The sequence below is a fragment of the Temnothorax nylanderi genome, unplaced genomic scaffold, assembly GCF_030848795.1.
Source record: "Temnothorax nylanderi isolate EJ_2023f unplaced genomic scaffold, tnyl_v1.0 TNYL_tig0158_pilon, whole genome shotgun sequence".
In the NCBI taxonomy this organism is placed as follows: Eukaryota; Metazoa; Arthropoda; class Insecta; order Hymenoptera; family Formicidae; genus Temnothorax; species Temnothorax nylanderi.
Window position 1 is genome coordinate 91,440 of NW_027249220.1, and position 20,356 is coordinate 111,795.

At 36.0% G+C, this 20,356-nt stretch overlaps 1 protein-coding gene across 3 annotated transcripts in view; it reads right to left on the reverse strand.

The window, feature by feature from the left end:
* Rho-5 (rhomboid-5) overlaps nucleotides 1–20,356 on the reverse strand; it is a 94,627-nt gene that overhangs the window by 20,174 nt on the left and 54,097 nt on the right. For all 3 annotated transcript variants that reach the window (XR_011719414.1, XM_071715262.1, XM_071715261.1), the window contains exons 7-9: nucleotides 2,522–2,851; nucleotides 1,340–1,526; nucleotides 131–220 (exon numbers count right to left, since the gene is read on the reverse strand). Coding sequence is in view for 2 of the 3 variants with exons in the window: in XM_071715262.1 (XP_071571363.1) it covers nucleotides 131–220; nucleotides 1,340–1,526; nucleotides 2,522–2,851 (607 nt within the window). In the remaining variant the exon portion in view is untranslated. The remainder of the gene's footprint in view (nucleotides 1–130; nucleotides 221–1,339; nucleotides 1,527–2,521; nucleotides 2,852–20,356) is intronic.

Genomic DNA, 20,356 nt, shown 5'->3' on the forward strand with positions numbered 1-20,356 from the left:
CGAAAGCGTTGTAATAAATAATTTGTGAAATAATAGAACTTTATATAATATTTCGTGAAAGCAAGAAATTGTCAAAGCAGATTTCACCACAATTAAGACTGAAAAGTTGAAAATTGGGACAATGACTCACCTCGACGATGTAATGAAGACCCGACAGCGTCATTCTCGCTACAGAATCTTTCCTCCGTACTGGTTGCTGCCATCGTCTGAGAGTGACACCCTATGAATATAGAAATGTGTTGTTTTTTTTATCGCAATTTCCTGAAATCCCTAATTGCTAAATCATTAAAGCGAATTTAGAGAAAGAATTATTTAGACTTAATATCGTTTTTTCTAATCTAATACAACTGTTTAATATAACAACTCATTAAGTTATACATATATAATAACAGCCTGAAGCGACAAATTATTATCAATCATTGATTATTTTCAATTATTAATTATTTTCAATTATTAATTATTTTCAATTGTTAATTATTTATTAAGCTACGTTCCGCAAATTATGTTTAGATACACGAGCTGTTTTTTGAGAAAATAATCCAGGAGTTGTACCAAAATTATCTGTCAATGGTCATGTCATAACTATCTAGAACCAATTTAATTTTCCATAATATCGTCAAACACGGAAATTTTAAAAACACGCGTATTTTTTAAGTGTCCATTTTAAAGTTCAAAGGATAAAACAATCTCTCAAAGCAAACTCTTATATATAATTCTAAGCAATCATCACTGAAACGGTAAAATATACAAGAAAATGTTTTAGACAAAACTTCAATGGTTTTTCACGTACTTTATAACTGTGTTTTTAGATTTTCTAAAAATCTAATAGTTTTAAAATTTTTTATTTCTAGAAAAAGTATAACTTATTCGCGAAAATCATAACGAGAATGGATACCTTAAAAAATATTAGATTCTTGGGAAATCTAAACACACAGTTATAAAGTACATAAAAAACAGAAAATTGTCTAAAACATTTACCAGTTCGGTGATAATTGATTCGAACCAAATATAAACGTTAACTTTGAAATATTACTTAAAAAAATAAGTACACGTCTCTTATGTTTAATAATATATTCAAGCAGAATTAAATCCGTTTCGGACAGTTGTACACTTGTAAGACGTGTATTATACATAATCATTCTATAATCATAACGACAATACATTCCTAACTCAGACATTTTCGTCAAACTGCTCTACTTGAAAAACTTTTAATTCGCACTGCCGACATATGGTTTATCCTGCTGACGTAGTCCAAACTCCTGGATTATCATCGATTACGATCGCTCATACGATTGTAATCGCGCCTAGAACGTATATTCTCGTGGTACAATGCACTCACTTCCGGTGTCTCGGTCGTGTCCGGTACGTCCCGGGTGATGTCCGGATCCGGCGGCCTGTGTTCCGGTACCAGAGCGCCGTATTTCCTCGATGCCATGCGTCGCCGTCGGTCCAGCCATCTCTGTTTCTCCGAGGTCTCCGATTCCTCGTCGACCCCGAAGAACTGCGCTGTCTCGCGTCTGATATAGCTGCAAGATTTGGGAAGATATTATACATCGCTCAGACTCACATATATGTATTATCTCAAATACAATTCAAGTCGATTTACCTTACCGATTAACACATTGATTGCCACGTCATTTGTGAATGACACACTCAATTTCACAAAAAACGTACAAGATGCCAAATACGTTTTCTTTCACGATTTACCCTTTTGCCATGAAACATTATTTCAGGTTAAAATATTACTGTTATATAAAATTGGGTGCCATTCGTGTTTGAATGACGGGGCACTCTCGGAAACAAGGAGTGTCATTCATATATGAATGACGCACATTGCATGTGACACGGCAATCAATATGTTAAAGCAGCGTGTTTCTTTATTTATTTATTAATTCTAAAAACAAATTAACAATATATTATTTGTAGAATAAATCAGATTCAAAATAATTTGGTATAAACAATAATCTTTATGTAACAATACCCACAATTTTTACTTTTATCGTTTAAAATAAAGTGATGCATTATATATACTGTTTCTATTCTATAAGATCTTCTATCAGAATTGTCGAATAAATCATCTCTTTTTAACTTAAGTGAAAGTTTGTGCTTTAAAAATAACGAGTACAGAAATAATACAAAATAATACAAAAGAAAGTTTTTAAAAAGAGAGACAGCTATTAGTTCCCGCACATTTTATATTTATACTCTACATATGTTACCGGAATTGTAGAATCCTAAATTAAGATCTATTTTTTCGTGCGATTGGTAAACGCAGTGCGGCAGTAAACTAATTCTTCTCACTGCGGCATCGACGAAAAAAAAATTTCCAAAAACAATATTCAATATTTTAAACAGCTGCACACACTTGACACCGTGCGAATCGCTCTCGTGCCAGCAATTTTTTATCCATCATATTTCGACGTACAACACAACAATCCTTTTCAGAGAGTGACTAGATTAATAGAGAAATTTTGGAAAATGGAACGTTTCGTCGGCATCGGCGCTGTCGGCTCGTACTCACTTCCGGATGGCCTCGGTGCGGCTCTGGTTCCTCCTCAGTCTCGGCCGTTGCGCTGCCGAGGCGCTCGCCGAGGAGCTGCTGACCTGGACGACCGGCCGCGGTGCGCTCGGCGCGGAAACGCTCCGGGCGACGCCGGCGCTTCCGGCGGCGACGCCGGACGTGGCCAGCGGCACGGTCGCCGACGCCGTCGTCACCGGCGTCGCCGTCGTCACGGCCGACGACGTCGCGACGCCCATCGGGTACATGCCGATGCTCTGCGCCGTGTCCCCCTCGCCGGTCGTCGACGATACCGTCGAGGTGCCGGTCGTGCCGGAACTCGGCGATGGTTGCCTAAAAACGAAAGAGGAATGTTATTTTCCTGCGTAATTTATGGAAGAAGTTGCTGCAAAAGAAGAGCTTTATGCACCTCCATTACTATCGGATAGGAGTAAACATTGAGTAGAAGATTTTTGAGAAAAGAGAAGATTACTCGATATAAGCGCGGCGTTTATTGTTTCGCCGTCCAGAGAATATGTCCAGTTCGATCAATTGCTGAGTCCGATTGATTTTGAAACCGGAACGAGGGTGCGACATAAGAAACGAGAGCGCATATTTAGACACGTCGTTGTAAGTCATTTTATAAATTGCTACCAGACGTAGAAATAACTTGAAATAACACGAGATATGATTTTGCAACTTCAGGTGATGTAGTGTTTCTTAGTTTATATCTTTCCCTTTTCTCTCTCGACGTTTCAGTAATTTAATCAGGAAGTTTGCTCGAGTAATATCCTTTTTCGGAGGGAAAAAATAAGAAATTTACTTTAACATAATAGTGAAAGAGAGGAAAGACCCTGCGGCACTCGGGCTAAGAGAGATATCTATCGCGCTTCTATACTGCAATTTAAAGTTAAGAAGTTTACATTAAAAGTTATAAGAATAAAAATATTAAAAGTTATAATTCTAATATAATTGCTTAAGGAGGTGTTGGCGTTTGATCAAATATAAGATAAATCTATAATACATGTATGATACGAAAATTAATTATCAATAGTATGCAGAAAAAATTTTATTGCCTTTTATCGTATCGTTTTGAAATTTTTGACGTATTATTGGCGTAATATTAGAAAATACGAGTATTTGTACAATAGTTCTACATTTCAGACACATTCAGATATTTTAAATTAAAAAAAAAGCATTCTTTAAACTTTACTATATTTTAATTTATACTTTAATACTTAATTATCAATACTTTAGAATTATATGTCTCTTTTAATTTTGCGTTTATAAAATATATATAAGACAGAGATTACAGATTAAACGTACATGATTTGTATACCTCTATATATTTTAAATCGCTTCCATTCAGTAAAAGTATAACAATAGCGTTAAATAAAGGTTATAATTTTTATAATAATAATACATTTTAGTTTGTGAATATAGCGGAGCATTCGGGGCACGAAATATTTCGTGATTTTCTCGTTGATTTTAGTTGAGTACACAGAATTTCTATTTTTGCGCGCTTGTATCTTTATTAATTTTTTTCGCATTCGCGGTTTCCATTGTCAAGCGGTGACGCGTTTTCATATCCTCTTCATTGGAATTGAAAGAATTTTCATTCTTGCGAATTTCAATTTTGACATAAATTCAACTTTGCTGGAAATTGCAGCGGACTCTCGAGAAATATGCTGTTTAAATAACAGGAATAGTTACTTTTACTAGAGTTACTTTTCTGCATGTTAAATCTGAATTTTTTTCAAATGTGACCTATTATCTCACATTCTTGAGAAAAAGTATGATGGAATAAAAATTAATAATTTTTAAAGTTCTAGAGTTTCTAATAATTTAAACCAATAATTCCGGCAATTATATTAAAGACAATAACACTTTACGAGAAGAGTACAATTCTCTTATGGTAAAAATAATATTTCTTTTCACATTTTGTCTGTTTCACATTTACGAGAATTTTCTTTCACCTCTAAAATTATTTTAATGAAAATTCAGAAATTTATTTGGCATGCAGAAATGTATCAAAAGTATCATTCTACTTATTATTTAAATAACTCATATAAATCGGTATTATTTACGAAGATACATATATTTTTCAAGATTTATTACTGATTTTCGAATACTTAATAAAGTCTTGCAAATATTTTGCTAATCTCCTCCCGTCTTTAAACAAGTTACTTAATTATATTTATTTAGTTACAAAATACAACAAATTAAATAATTTATTACCGTAAACCGTGCTTTATTAAAAGGACGAATAACGGTCTCTTTCTAACATTACGCGGAGAGAATTTTTTGTTATATTTTACCCTTAAATTCACTACAAACTTGGGACAACTTGGCAACCAAGGAATTTTTTAAATATACAAGAGACATTTTACAAACAACGTGGTAAAAATTACCAAGCAGATTGGTAAATTTTGAAAAATTATTGAAATTTCCTAGATATATTTTAGTAAAATTAATCAAACATATTTTATATTTTAATATTAATAGATATTAATATTTTTTATTATGGTGGATATTAATCAGAATAGCTCGCATAAAATTCTTGGTGGTACATGTTGTCCCACAACTACCATGATTTCAGAGTAAATAAAAGAAAATTCTCTCCGTGTATTTGTATAAAAAAATGCTAATTTATTCATCGGTGTTTATTAATTACACTAGCTGGTTACCCGGGCTTCGCCCGGGCGTCGTTTTTCTTCAAACGACTTCATTTGTGTTTCAATATCCTTACTGTGGACAAACATAAAGAGTGTGTCGGGTGGTTGATTTAAAGGTGGTAGTTTAACTTTTCCGCTTGAACAACACATTCCAGGTGCTTAAGTTTTAAACTTTTTTGCTTGACAATGATCACATATTGCATCCATTTTCCCAATTATTACTCTCGGATGAAATTGATATTCGTAATTTGAATCATAACTAAATGCCTCTAATTTCAAATCGGACCGCATAAATGTTTTCCTTGATTGAACATTATGTCGTAACCGGTCTTTTTCAACTCGAGTTTCACACTATTGAGTCATTTCCGCTTTTCCGATATTTCACTTACCGATCAGCGACATCATCCCTTGGTTTTCCCGGGCGTTTTTTCGGGAATTTCGAGATTGTTCGCTCGCGATGTACACAGAACCTCGATCGCAATCATCGTCGCAATCCCCCAAAAATTAGAAAAATTTTGTCAAGGAAATCGGTAAAACAAAAATCGAACCCCATCGCCGCCATCCCGGAGAAATTAGAAAAATTTTGACACTTTTTGCAAGAGAATCGGCCCATTAATGAATGAGTAGTTCGCAGTCAGACAGACAGACAGACATTCGACACTTATACATATATACAGAGTGGTATTTAATTTGGAAACAATCAGTTTTAAAAATAAAAAAAAGGACCAACCAAAATAAATTGCAAGTGCATTTAGCTTACATTAAGAAATTTAAAAAACACTATAATTAAGTACTCTTTCCTTTAAAATTTTTCGAGATATAAAAGCAAACATACATACACACCAATCCACAAAAATGCTATAAATTGAAAAATATCACTTTTTGAAAAAAGAACCGCCAAATTAAATTGCCCTATAGCACTCCTGAGATTTCAAGGAACATGTTGGTATAAGTTTTTTCAAAATCGGTCCAATAGTTTTTAAGTTAATAACGTTCAAACACACACCACGCATAAGAATTTTATATATTAGTATAGATTAGTATAGATTACGAGAAGTAAATTACGCGTTACTGTAGCAATAATAAATTAGCAGATTTCTATTTACGGTAAGCGAAGAAATCTCTCAAAAATATATATATGTATATACGCGGTATAAGACGCGATTTGAGCCAAGGACGATTTATGCTTGCGCAAATAAAAAGGAAAACTGCGCCGGGCATTTCCGCGACGCCACATTTTTCTCACAGCGGCAGCTGCATCTCTCGTGCAACCCTGCATTCATTTAGGCGAGGTACAGCGTGCCTCTCTGGTGGAGAAAGGGAGGGTGAGTCAATATCGCGCGCATCAGGGCTAATTAATGGCGAAGTCGCCCCCTTCTTAGACGCGCTGTCACCCTCTTTTGCAGCGGACCATGCAACGCGTCATGTTAGTAATTTTCCCCGGGGAAATTCGTGAATTTTTTACCCGACCACACCAACCCGAAATAGATGTTATGGAAACTGCGATTAAGGTATTAATTAGCTGCAGAGAGGGTCAAATATTTAGAAGTAATAAATGGAGGTTTAATTTCCTTAACAGAGCGATAAGACGACGATTAAAACAGAGCCTGAATCGAGCGAAAATACTGGAGGATGCAAAAAGAAAGAGGATGCGCCTAAGCAAAATTCACGGAAAGAACGTCACGCCGCGAGACCATCCCATATGAATAGATGAGAAGAGATAGAATTGAGAAGTTAGCTGAGCTTGCAAGCCTCCGTGCAACTTGAATGCACATAAGAGCGCGTGAAAGAAGCGATATTTCTCGGAGCCACGTTTAGAATATGCTCGGGAAAACTTACAGGTTTAACCGGAAGTTCATCATCGATATTATTTGCTCTTTTGATCTTACGTAATATCGAAATTCCGAATTCATCGTTGTTAAAATCTTTTTTGAAATCTAATCTTGATCAGAGAGAGAGAGAGAGAGAGAGAGAGAGAGAGAGAGAGAGAGAGAGAGAGAGAGAGAGAGAGGGAGAAAGCCGTTATGGAAAAAGCTACCGTGCTTGCGAAAAAAGCACACAAAACTATAGCCATTACTGTATAATGACTATAGTTTCGTGTACTCTTTTCGCAACTACAGTAGTCTTTCTGTCGTATTTTTCCATAAGAGAGAAATACGTAGTTACGAGATAAACAGGAAATTAAAGAGTTTATAAGTTTTGATATTGTTGTGGAAAATACTATTTTTTGTCGTCCTCTGATTTATCTAACGTGTGGATAAATTAGCCAATAATCTGATAAATACGAGAAAATAAATATCGGAGAGAATCAGACAGACTCTATTTTAGCGTTTCGCATTCGCCATTTGCTACGTCTGCTAATAATTTCTACGTTCTATTTCGGTCATTTCGGAAATTTCCCGGCATGGCGCGAAGGAAGTTACAATCGCAGAAATATTCCGATCGGAAGAGCCGTAAGGCGACGCGACGCTCTGGCCTGTATTCGACTGGTATTTAAGACGAGCGTTTAAGTTTTAACATAAATACAACGTCTCGTTTCCGCTGGTTTCGCCACCGTGCACCCGCCGCCCCGGCCGGAAATTAAGGGTGTCGCGACGCCCGTCTCCCGCCCAATTTCATTAGCCCATTTCGATTTGATAAGACGCGACCGCGGATAAATGCATAGGTCGATGATAAATTGTATGCCAGATAAATAAGCGTACAATAAATGAAAGCGTAGCAGGATGTCCTAGAATAATTATAACACGCTAAAAAACCATTTATATTTCCGTTGCCAGATGCGGCCAATATTTTATTATCAAAAATTAAATTAAGTTTTAATCGGATTTTAACTGCTCCTTAAAACAAAAATTTCATTTAATAAATTTTATTTTAATAGAACAGAATGAATGTATTGTGACAAAATTTAGAACCAAAAAGTAGTTAAGAAATACACATAAAAAATTATAAAAAAGGGTTAAAGAGAAGGGGGAGAGAGAATAAATTTGCAAATCTTCCTATATGTACAGTAGATAAAGCTCTCTGGCTTGCTTTTAAAATAAGAAATTTCTGCGAACAGGTTTCCTCAGCACAATCTTATCTCAATCAGGAAGGAGGAGTTAATTAATTTGATTTAAGGGGAGCACGACGTATTGCTGCGAGTGCTTTCACCCCTCTTGGCGCGTTTCAGTAACATCTCTTTCCGTTGTCGGCCCCGAGAAATTCTAAGGACACTTATTCCGCGCGCTGCGACCGTCCCCCCTGTGTAAAAAATGGCTGCTGCACTCTCTGAAAGTCGGCCCGACGACTGGACACTGTATTTACCGCCCTCTTTCTCCGTCTTCTTCCTGCCTGCCCCACTTTTGAAGAGCATAGGTTTATAGCCGAAAATTATTTTAAACCAGACAAGATGTTTCTTAATAGACTTACATGAGTGCTGGAAACGATATTGCAAGCTAAATTTTACCAGCACGTCGGGTTTCCAAGATAATTGATTTAATGCATTAAAAATAGCTTCTTTTTGCGGTTATTTTATAAGAAATTTTAACGTTATCTTGAAATTCTGATCAGAAATCATGTAAAATGCATTTTTTAAATTTTCATATCTTAATTATAATATTTTTAAATCATATTATGAAGAATTAAAGAATATAATTCTGCTGTGGAAAATGATGTCGTTTTCAACATCCAAAAATCTATAAAAATCTAACATCTTTGTCTAGTTCAAAATAATAACAAAAAATTCTTTTTGTAAATTTGTGTAATCTTTAATGTCGCTTAGTCACGCTTCCTCATAATAGCCGTGTCAGAAGCTTCGATTTGGTCGCTATCTTTATACCGCGATGGGATTTATCAGCTATTAATGCCTATGATCGGACAACGAAAGGGATTGGGATAATGGAAAAATCGAGGAGAAATTAAAAAAAAGAGAGAAATTTTAAAATAGCGTGCGGATTGAAATCATGGCGTAATAAAAGCCGGTATTGATTTGATGAAAATAGTAAAAATAAAAAATGTACGGTAAATTAAATGTCCAAGATGAAGTCTAGAATAAATAACAGAAGCAGCAAAGGTAGAAACTAACAAGATAAGCTGAGAAAAAATAGACGCGAGAGAGAAAGTTGGAACAATTGAACTGTGAAGAGCTGGGAGGAGAGATTAAAAGAGTCTAGATGAAGCCCGGAAAGGGATCTGGAAGTAACTCGAGAGAAACTGGAATAGATTTGAAGGACTGCACGTCGGGCGACTGTAACGAAGAGAAAGACAACGTCGGACTGCAGAAAGACAGATTCAAACGGCCCGATAGAGACTGTTAGATGTTAGCGGAGACCGTGACGCGTCTAGAAATGAGTTGGAAGAAACTGCTACGAGCTGAGAAGGGGACTGGGACAGACAGAGAAAAATCGAGTGAAAAGGGGACCAGGAGAGAGAACGGACGGGGAAGAACGAGATGTCGGAACAGGGGGGAGGGGGGCAGAGGGCAAGGAAACGAGGGGCAGGCCGCCTATGTCATCCGCGGAGAAAAGACAGAGCTTAAAACACGCTACCACCTATCAAGCGGTAAATGGTATAGCGATGTGCCCCGCGGTTGTTTTTCACGTGAGTGGATTTTACAACGCGAGATATTACTCTCCCCTTTCCGCCGCCCCCCGTGCCTTTCTCGCCGCCACGCCGCCGCCGCCGCCGCCGCCGCCAACCATCCCGCCGACCTTAGCAGGGTGTGGCCTCTATCCTGCAGCTTTTACATCGCTTTTTCCGTCCACGTACGCCAGCGGGACTGACATTCTTCAAACCTCCCTTCTCTCCCCCCGTCCCCGTTCCCCTCCACTCCCGCGCGCGCGCCACCGCGCGCGTTAAACGCGTTGCCTTTAATTATCGTTTCCGAGCCTCTTCCACTCATTACAAATCGATAGCTCGCGCACTGTGGTTGTAAAACAACCGTCGGTGATTTGCTTTATTCGTCTCGCGTAATCCTTACTTCGCCTACCGCGCGCGCGCGCGCGCGCGTCACTCTCGACACATCACACGCTCGCTAATTAATCGTTTAATGAGAGAGAGGCCGATTTTTTCCGCGCGACCACCCGCTTTGGGTGCCCCGTCACTTTCACACGCAGCGTGTGTGTGTGCGTTGACGCGTGCACTCGCCGTTTAACCCTAACCAGCCATCCGAGGTACGATTCATCGTTACACCGGTTACACGCCTGTGTGAACGAGGAAAGAGAATTTTTTACAATTTTATATATACATATTTTTTTTCCTTTTATCTATTTATCTCCGTGTAATGACAATAATCGAGAAGCTTGGCACAATAACATATCCCGAAGGTGAGGGTTTGTCCCGAAATAAGTTCCACGTGCAAGATTGATGTGACAGTGTATAGGTATTGTGATTTTGCACTTATCATAAAATATATACTCTGCGTTTAAACAAGCGCACACACACACACACACACACACACACTTTTATTAATAAGATCGTTTATAAATAAATACATGGATAAATTTTTTGTTAATTAGACATTTAGACATTTTTATGTACTTGTATTATAAGAATATTTTCCGATATTATTTAGATGCACTTTTGCTTGTATTTTTTATTTTTTATAATTGTACCGATACCATTATTAGTGTTAACATTTAAAAAAAAGATTTAAAAAATAAAAGATTAAAAAGGTGAAACGTTATACGCATCTTTGATCACCCCATCCGTTTCCTCTCTTAACGCGCTTCTCTATAATAAAATAAACCCCAAACAAAGTTTTTTTCCGAGAGATAAAGTTTCCATCCCTTTTTTCTCATCAGCCCACGTCTCACCGTCACTTTCTGATGATCACTCTTAATCGCGCGAGCCAGCGCGCGAATTAAAATTATCCCGTATATAGCTGCAGTAATAACCGCACTGCGTAAAACGATACTGCAATCGTATGATGCATAAAGGCAAGGCAAAAACGTAAGTGAATCCGCCTCCATAATTACGCGTGCGGGAATTTCATTTCGGATTAGATTATAATATTTATGTCTTCGCGATTACGCACGACCCTTGTTCCCTTCATTAAGAAGCACTTTCTCTCTCTCTTTCCCTCTCTTGACAAAATTTTAAAATTTACTGTGGTTTCATTAAGGCCACCTTAAAGGGATACAGACGCTTGTTTTATCCATGTTTTAGAGTACCTATATTAGAGCGCGTCTACTCTTTGTGCATATAATTAATATTATACTCGCTGTGTGAGGCAAAAGAGAGTTTATAGGCAAAAGAGAGTATAAGTAAAAGTAAAATAATTATACAGTAAAAAATAATACGTAATTTTTAACATTTTTTATTTTAACTAAACGATATCTCTCTCTTTCTCTCTCTATTTCTATTTACCTTTTTTCTATCTTTTTTAATAACGTAAAATTAATTTGACCAGTGAACAGAAATAGTACGGACAAATTTTTTCATCGAACTTTCCGTTTGGCGGAACATATTACACACATACACACGCGCGAGATACACGTTCTTGACTTTCAAACAGTGGTATTGGTTGCTCCAATTCCGGAATAGCGATGCGCTACCATTTCGATTGATAAGCCGATCCCCGCGTTGAAAGTGAACCGATATAAGCCGCAAATAATAATTACGATCGCGTGCGAACCGGTTATTAGAGGGAGTGCCGGAAACTGCTTCGGTTACTAATGATTATGTTCGTTTTTCGAGTACCACCCTCTAATGGCGCCACTTAATCAGACGCCACTTCACGAGTTCGCCAGACTCGCCTCGCCGAACAAAATCGATCGGATTCGCGATGCCTGGAAAGCCTGAACAATGCAAAAAACTTACAATTGCGGTTTCACGCGTGCGTTCAATCTTCGAATCAAAGCTCTCGATGACTGCGGGATATTAAAAGAGTCGTATTTGCGATTTCGTATCTATCGATACTAGTTTTATACGTTAAATCCAAAAAATTCTTTTTACAAAATTAACGAAGAAGATTAAACCCAATTATTTCGCGCAATAAGAATTGTTAAGGCGAAATTCCATGGAATATTTTCTCTGGATTTTCCACAGAAAGTGTATTTCTTACAATTTTTCATGAAAATATTCTGTAAAAAGACAGAAATATTTAACAGAAAAGGTTTCTTTATTAATTAAATTTTATAAATTCATGTTCATAAAATTTTCAATAAAAATTGAAAGTTCCTTAAAACAAATTAAAAAGACTTCCGACGCCGAGTAGATAAGAATGTATTTACGAGTTTCAATTTTTTATAAAGAGATTTTTTTCAACTCAATTTTTGAAGATCATAAAAGTGGCTTTGAAAAATACATTTAATATTTTATTATGAATTGTAAATAATGAAAGGAACGCAATACTAGCTAGATTTGCGCCACTGCTGATCCTAGCAGTCGCGTAAAAATGCTGAGAATTAGCGGTCGGCCGCGAAAGAAATGTAATTCTGCTTGAGTTACGATCGCCATTTTGTCATCAGCACACGCGGGAGGGCAAAAAGGCGATATAATTCAGTCTCGAAAATTGAAACTGGATATTAACGGCGAAAGAGCGGTGCGGAAAAGTTTCGCAGTCGCGGAAATAAAAGTCGCGCGCCATAACGTTCGCGCCATCTTGTTTCACGATAATGATATTTCTCGAAAACTGGCTGTACACTGATAACGTTATAGTGTAAAGGTTATAGCGATTATAGATTCTGTTCGCGATACGTCAATTGTTTTTATCTCGTATCATAAAATACGATAAGAAGTTTGGTAGAAATAAACCGCGGATCTCGAGATATGAAACCGGGATGATGTCGTCAACTTTTAAAATATTACCGCCTAATTCCCCTTTAAAATAATATCAGAGGATTATAATCATAAAAGACGTCTATATATATCCTATCGTGTTGCAAATATTTTTTTAATAATCTATTATTATTACTGTTAAAATTCAATCTTAAAAATCTATATATTTAGGGAAATTATATGTACGAAAGTTATCTGCACAAATGAGAATCAAAGAGAAGATCTTTCCTTTTTGTCCCAGGAACGTATCTTATACAATTTCATTTGCTAGTCGCGGCGCACTGCTTCGGTTTTGGCTCATTACGTTTTTATATTTCTCTTTATCGCTGCCGCGTCGCAACATATTGCTTATTTATATCGTAAAAATCCGCGCCGTATAACAGCGCGCGGCGGTGCCAAAAGTTAGAGCCGCAAGAAAGTGGAGTGCAGACGCGGAGGTCGGGCAGACGGAGTGCGCGCGGACTCGTTAGCAAACCCCCCCTCGGTTTTACTTATGGAAACCTCGAAACCGTCGAGTGCGGATTCCTCAAGGCCCGAAAACCGCCGTTTCCCTTCGTCGCGGTGCGCGCCTTCGGGCAACGAGACAGCTGCGCGCGTGCCCGACACACGTGCGAGAGCGAGCGCGCACCTGCGCACCTTCGTGTAAGGCCGGTCGGTCTCTCGGCGGTGTTAACGACCCCGGCGATTGACCCGCGTGACCTGACCTAGAGTCCGTTCCGCATGCGCTCGCGCCGGCTTCGTCCCCGATCCCCCCTCCCCCCCCCCCGACGTCGCGCTGCCAGAACCGCTCGATATTCGGACGCTCGACTCGGATACACCAGTCACCAGTCAGTATTCGCTCGACCAGCGAGCTGCGAGGAGACGGCGAAAGGATTAGTTATCCAGAAATACTACCGACGCCAATTTTGAAAGAGAATTTCTTTCTTCTTTTTTTTTTTCTCTGGACGACACCAACGGGGACTTTGAATTGTTTGAGTTTAATTGGTGATCGGTTTCGCAGGTCGAGCTTCAAACAGTGTTGGTCTTACACGTTGAAAAGAAAGTTGTAAAGAAAAGAAATTTGTGAGACTTTTTTTGGAGGGAATTTTTATCAAAGATGTTAATGAGAATTTTGTGACGTGAAGTATAATAAAAGCCGGTGATGTTTCTTAATAACCTCGGAAGAGCTAATTCTCTTTGGACGTCATATTGTATAATGATTTAATTATGTAGCTTAAATAATTTCCCGCAAGACTTTTTCAAGCTGTTCTTCCTTCAATGTTTCATAATTAAAAAACTCATGAGTAAAGAGTTTAATTATGAAACATTGCAGTCTTCAATATAATATGGAAGATAAGTAATCTTTTTTAAATTCAATAATAAAAAATATATGATCAGCAACAAGAATTGTAGAAATTGATGATTCTGTTCTTTGTAGAATTGTAGAATTGATGGTAGTTTTGAAAATGGAGGCGGGGAATCAGTTTGCGGCAGGGAATCAGTTTTATGAAGGATCAATAAACGTTACAACACACGGGGAATAATTCGAAATTACGGAAAAATGGAGGACGTTTGCGGCAGGGAATCAGTTTTATGAAGGATCAATAAACGTTACAACACGGGGAATAATTCGAAATTACGGAAAAATGGAGGACGCTCGCGGCAGGGAATCAGTTTTATGAAGGATCAATAAACGTTACAACACGGGGAATAATTAGTGATTACTCAAAGCCAAATCTGCCCATTCAATTATCCCGTTGCATTAACGGTCGCACATAGCGTTAGTTTCTCATACGCAAGATCCATTGTAAATGTCAGGCATTCGTAATAAATGCGTCGCCATTAATTAATATAATGCCAGCAGCAATCGCCATTATACCGCTCGGCCCTCTGTATCAATCCTAATTTCCAAAACGCATTCAATCCCAAACCCTGTTTAGTTTAACGCAGTTTATGCGCCGGGCGTAATTTGCGATAAAATTTAAATTCACGATTATTACGTAACTGATGTGATGCAACAACACGACAGTTGTTTGCAATCCCTTTATAAAATAACGACATCAGATACTTCCATTCGCAGTCACGTTAAGGGAGCAAATGCCGTTGTTTCGCGTTTCTATGCCGAGCGCTGAAAAATTAGATGTGCAAACTTCGGCATTGCATTAGAGATTCAAAAAAGTTGAGTTTGAAAGAGCTTTCTTTTGTATTTAAAATGGCAAATAAAAATAAATGGTCTTTTACAAATTAATTTATACATAGATACACTTTTAATTAAAAAAAAAAAAAAAACAAATCTTTTTTTGTTTTGTTTAATTTCAAGTCTTCGTTTGTATTTAAATAATGTGCATGTGTGTGTGTGTGTGTGGGGGGGGGGGCTTTAAATTTAGTCAAGATTTTAGTCACTAATATTTTAATATTAAAATTACGAGAATATGAAACCGGCATTTAATCAAGTTTTCTTTACGAAAAAAATTAGCTTTAAGTTACTCAATTTAAAATATGTACATAAAATTTTACACACAGTTTTTTATCTCTTTGTAATTACGGAAAATTACAGTATGAACATTCTTGTGATGAATATTCCTAAAATTAAATTTCTCTCTTTATCACTATTTATTATACAATCCCAAAATTGCAGCATCCAATAATACTCGATGCTAAAATTCGGAGTATCATAGCCTTATATAAAATATATGAAATTCTCGAACTTTATATATTATAAACATAAAGTTGAATTTTAAAATGTCAAAAAAATTTTTTTAATCCACGAAATATGTTAAAATAATAAAGCAAGCGATATTATCTTGTAAAAGTCCAACGAGATATGAAAGCGTAAGAAATTACGTCAGTAAATTATTAATATTGAAATTGTAGAATTCTAAAGTATATAGTGTCTGTGAAGTTCAAGAAAAGGTCATTAAATGCCTAAGATACTAACGCCTTTTTAAATATTTTAGCTTGCTGGAATAGTAGTAAAGTAATTGTTTAAAATCGTTTAATTCCAAAAATTACTGAGTATGTACTTAAGAAAATGGAAAAGCGCATTCTCATAATAAGCAATATTTACTTAGAAATATTGAAATTGTTACATTCTTTTCAATATTCTAAATTTCGAAATATCAAGATTGTAAATGCATTCCTGAAAACGTTAATGCATTAGAGTCTTAAAACGCCTGTGACGTCGACAATCATAGAAATTTCGAAAATTTTAACGTCGCCTGGATCTTGCAGGGGAAAGTGATCTGATCGATTAATTCCGAGGCTAACTCGTGGATTAAATTAGCTCGCTTAATTGCTGTTGGAGAGGATCGTGGGTATTAATCGACGGTCAATTGTAAGACAATTTGCGCGAGCGTTTGCTGAGCATTTGCATGACGCCGAGATATTTGGCAGCTAGGTGAAAAGGGCATTACATGATGGTTTACACATGGTAGTAACACATATGTCTGCGCAAGAAAAACTTCTCCCTCCTCCACCTTCTTCCTTCCATGCAAGGATATAGGTATATGCACAGATCAAAAGTACTTGTACACACGTAATAACGTGTATAGCATGGTTCTGTATAGTTTCAAATAAAACAATAATTTTATCGATACGCTCGAAGGCTTCCAAACGTAAAAAGCGCTGGAATAATATATTTAAAAGCATATTCCCTCTTTGAGAATAAAATATGTACTCAATGCATCCCTGTTCGCTTTACGCGGCTATGACGTTAAGCTCGAAAACCATAAAGATCGATACACCGATTCGGGTAAATGCAACGACGCCGCACACGACCGATCTGGTTATTCCGTTGCTTTGGATATTGACTATATTAAATGCATCACGGTATCATACAGGACGGCTCATATATGCATTCGCGCAGGTGCATCGCGATGCAATGAAGACCGCCTTGCGCAAAACCCAGGGTTAATGTTTAACCCGCATGAATTTCAACGGGAGATTAAAGCCGCCGCGAGTATGGAATCGTTCCAGTCCGTTATAATGATGCCGGTAGTAACACGATATTGGCAACGATATAGTTATGTCCGCACTATATCTCAGCTATAACGGTATTACGTTGCGGCGCGTTACCGCGTTTCGCACGTTTTCGTTACGTTTCTGTTTTATTTAAGTAAAATAAAGAATAAAGTATCAATATCTTTGTTTTACAATTTCCGTTTAAGCTTTTAATTTCTTAATTTTATATAATCGGAAATGTTTAAACATTTATTATTATTTAACCGACTTTACATCTGATTTTTTAAAAATAGCATATCTAGCTTAATTATTTTTAAACATTTTTGAATTCGATGAATATGAAAGCGAGATCAAACATACTGCAAATTCGAAATGGTGAATGCAAAGAATGAATTATTTCCAAACTCTAATGAAACCTTGAAAGTAAATATTACGGAGTTTCGCCCACACGAAAATAATGTCAAAATGTAAAATTATGGTCCAACACAGCGGACCCGATATGATGAATTAATAAAATAAAATATCTTTAAATTTTAATGAAAGTTTGCAATTGAGACATTGTTAGGATCGCAAAATATTTATTTAATTTATAGAACAAAATTACAAAATGTATATTAAAAAGAACTACATCGCAGATCCAAAAGTTCTCAGTTTAATCTATCACGTATCCGTAACCAATATCACTACTATATTTCTTGAGGTACAAGAGACTCGACACTCGAGAGTTTCATTTATAGTTCATATACAGTATAAATATTATCAGAAATTTATATTATCAAAGTAAACGCATTTGAATAATCGCCACGCGAAGGTAACGCTGTATACACCATGTCAAACCTTTCACGATTAGTAAAATTTGAAAGAAATTTCTTAACTAAATCTATATAGTAAATTTATAATAAAGAAATTTCGAATTTTATTAAACAAATAATTTTTCATATTTTAGAATAATATTTATAACACTATTTGTTAAAGTTTAGGCAATTCCCTTTAAAGTGAGACCTATTTTAATGACTCAATATTTACTAGAGACATGATTTATTACACGTCCTAGGACATGTATATCCTGCTAAACGCGTGGAAGAGTTAAAGAACTTTGATGTGGAAGATATTGCAATCTTCATTAAGTTAAAATTTTCGAAAATTAATAAGCTTAAAATAATTTGTAATCATATTGTATTATTTTTACTTTTATAAGTCTTAAAATCTTCTTTCTCAATTATATATTAACAATTAATCATAATTTGATATGCTTAAGATACATTTTAAACTTTTTTAAATAAATTAGGAACACATTGCGTATGCCTAAAGTGTTTTGTCAGAAATTTTACAATTTCAAAATCTTGAAAAATGTTCATGTGACAAATAAATAAAAGTGATTTAAAAAGTGTTTGCTCACAAAACAAATTTATTTATCATATTAAATTATATTGTATATAAAAATATAGATATATAATAAAAATGTCTTCCATATAAAACATCATTTACGAAAAGATATCAATTCTTTATATTTGTATTAATAACAATTGTTGAAACGTGAGAAGTGTATTAGACTTTTCATAAAAATCTCTTTGGAGGCATACACTGCAGTTCAATATTATTCGATATTAACGGGAAAAGAGGTGAGCTTGATGGGAAAACGTTCGTCGCACGAATTTTCACTGGCTTTCGCGAGCGCGAGCTTGTAAATCTGAGGGGGGTTTCGTTCCAGAATGCCGGGTATTCCAAGCAATACCGCGTGCGAACTCGGGTTCATGAAGTCGCGGAATTCCGTAATAAAAGCTGCCGCCATTTCCGAGACGGGCCCAACGTTGCCTAACTTAATGAAGTATTCTTTGTTGCGGACACCCCTATACTGCTTTTCGCAAAGAGAAGAACAAAGAAAAAGGCGCAATGCAAAAGAACGCACGTAAAAGGAAGAATGTAAAAAAATAAACTTGTCTTTTCACGCTTAATTTAAGAAACAATATACAAGATGCTCGCAAAGACAGAAGACGTGAATGCTTGGAATTGTGTTAGTTTGGACGAGTTGAAACGTACGATATATCCGATGACATGAGACGTGTTAAATCAAAGAGAGGACGTACGTTCTTCCCTCTCTAGTGAAACATTTTTGTGCGTTCAAGTTTATATAAAGATAAAAAGAAATATACTTTTATTAAAATTTAAAATTTTTACTCAATATTCTATCATAACTTTTCTAGCTCTGATATTTTGTCAACTGTACCACAAAATAGGTTTCTATTAAAACAAACTCGATTAACTGAAGAAAACAGAATGACTTTACTTTAATTGACATTAGAATAATATGATTCTATTATTCAAACTTGCTTTCTGGAATGTTGTAGTTCATGAAAAATTTTTTATATTTGCTATTTAATTATTTTAAAAAATACTCTTGTCTTTTATTGGCAAAAATTCGTTTCTAGATTTCAAAAAGGTATTGACGGAAAGAATAGGTAAATTTTGAAAATGTTTATACACTAAAATTTTAACCGAAACAAAGGATTTTCTTGATGAATAGCAATATTAATTAATTACCTGCGCGAATGCTCAACCATATTGTTCAAAGCCTGTGAATTTTTCAAGTTAACATTTAATTAATGTAAATGGAATCATGGAAAATTAATGTTAATTCCGCGTGAGAAAGTTCCACTCAATTTTGAACTTTGTGGTTCGAAGTTCCGACGGTCTAATTCATTAGCGCGTTTAATTAACTCACCAGTGGGACGATCAGAATTGGGCGGGCCCGTATAGATTTCTTACGAATCCCAATGAATCTTCACGCGGGTTTTGTCTTCGATATATCGGGTGTCTAAGGGATCACATATCTTATATCTATGCTATAAAAATATTTATAGATATTCCAGATCCCCATCTTTCAGGAAGCGTTCATTCAAGGGGAACACGTTCCTCCCTTCCTACGGTAAAATTTATTTGTATTTCACGATACAAGATGAACGTGTATGTGCACAGTGCAACCCATAAGTTTTGAGACAAAATCATGGTTTCGCAACTGCAATTTCAATTTCGAAAACAAAAAATAGTCAGCGGGAGATAGGATGAGTGTATAAAGTTACATTTTTTTGCAGTTGAAAGACCAAAGGTTCGATATTCCAAAAATTCAAACTACCGTGACTGACTAATTATGAAAAAGGATACTCAACGATTGAAAACGAGAACAAAGCGGTGTATTGGTTGTAAAGGATCCTAAATTGAAATAAAAAATATTCAAAATATGTATTTTCCTAACGTGTTCTTCACTTTATATGATTTTTGTGTGATTGTAGATATATTATTGAATTTTCCCAGGAAATAATCCCAGAAAATAAAGCTATTTTTCCCTTCAAAAATATAAATGTTTTAATATAAATAGAATCTTACGTTACAAAGTAAAATATTCTCTCCCTCTCGCCCTCTCTCTGAAGTCAAAAGAGATCAAGTAAAACATAAAGTTTTACCTTTTTCCATCAGATAGCAAAATCAT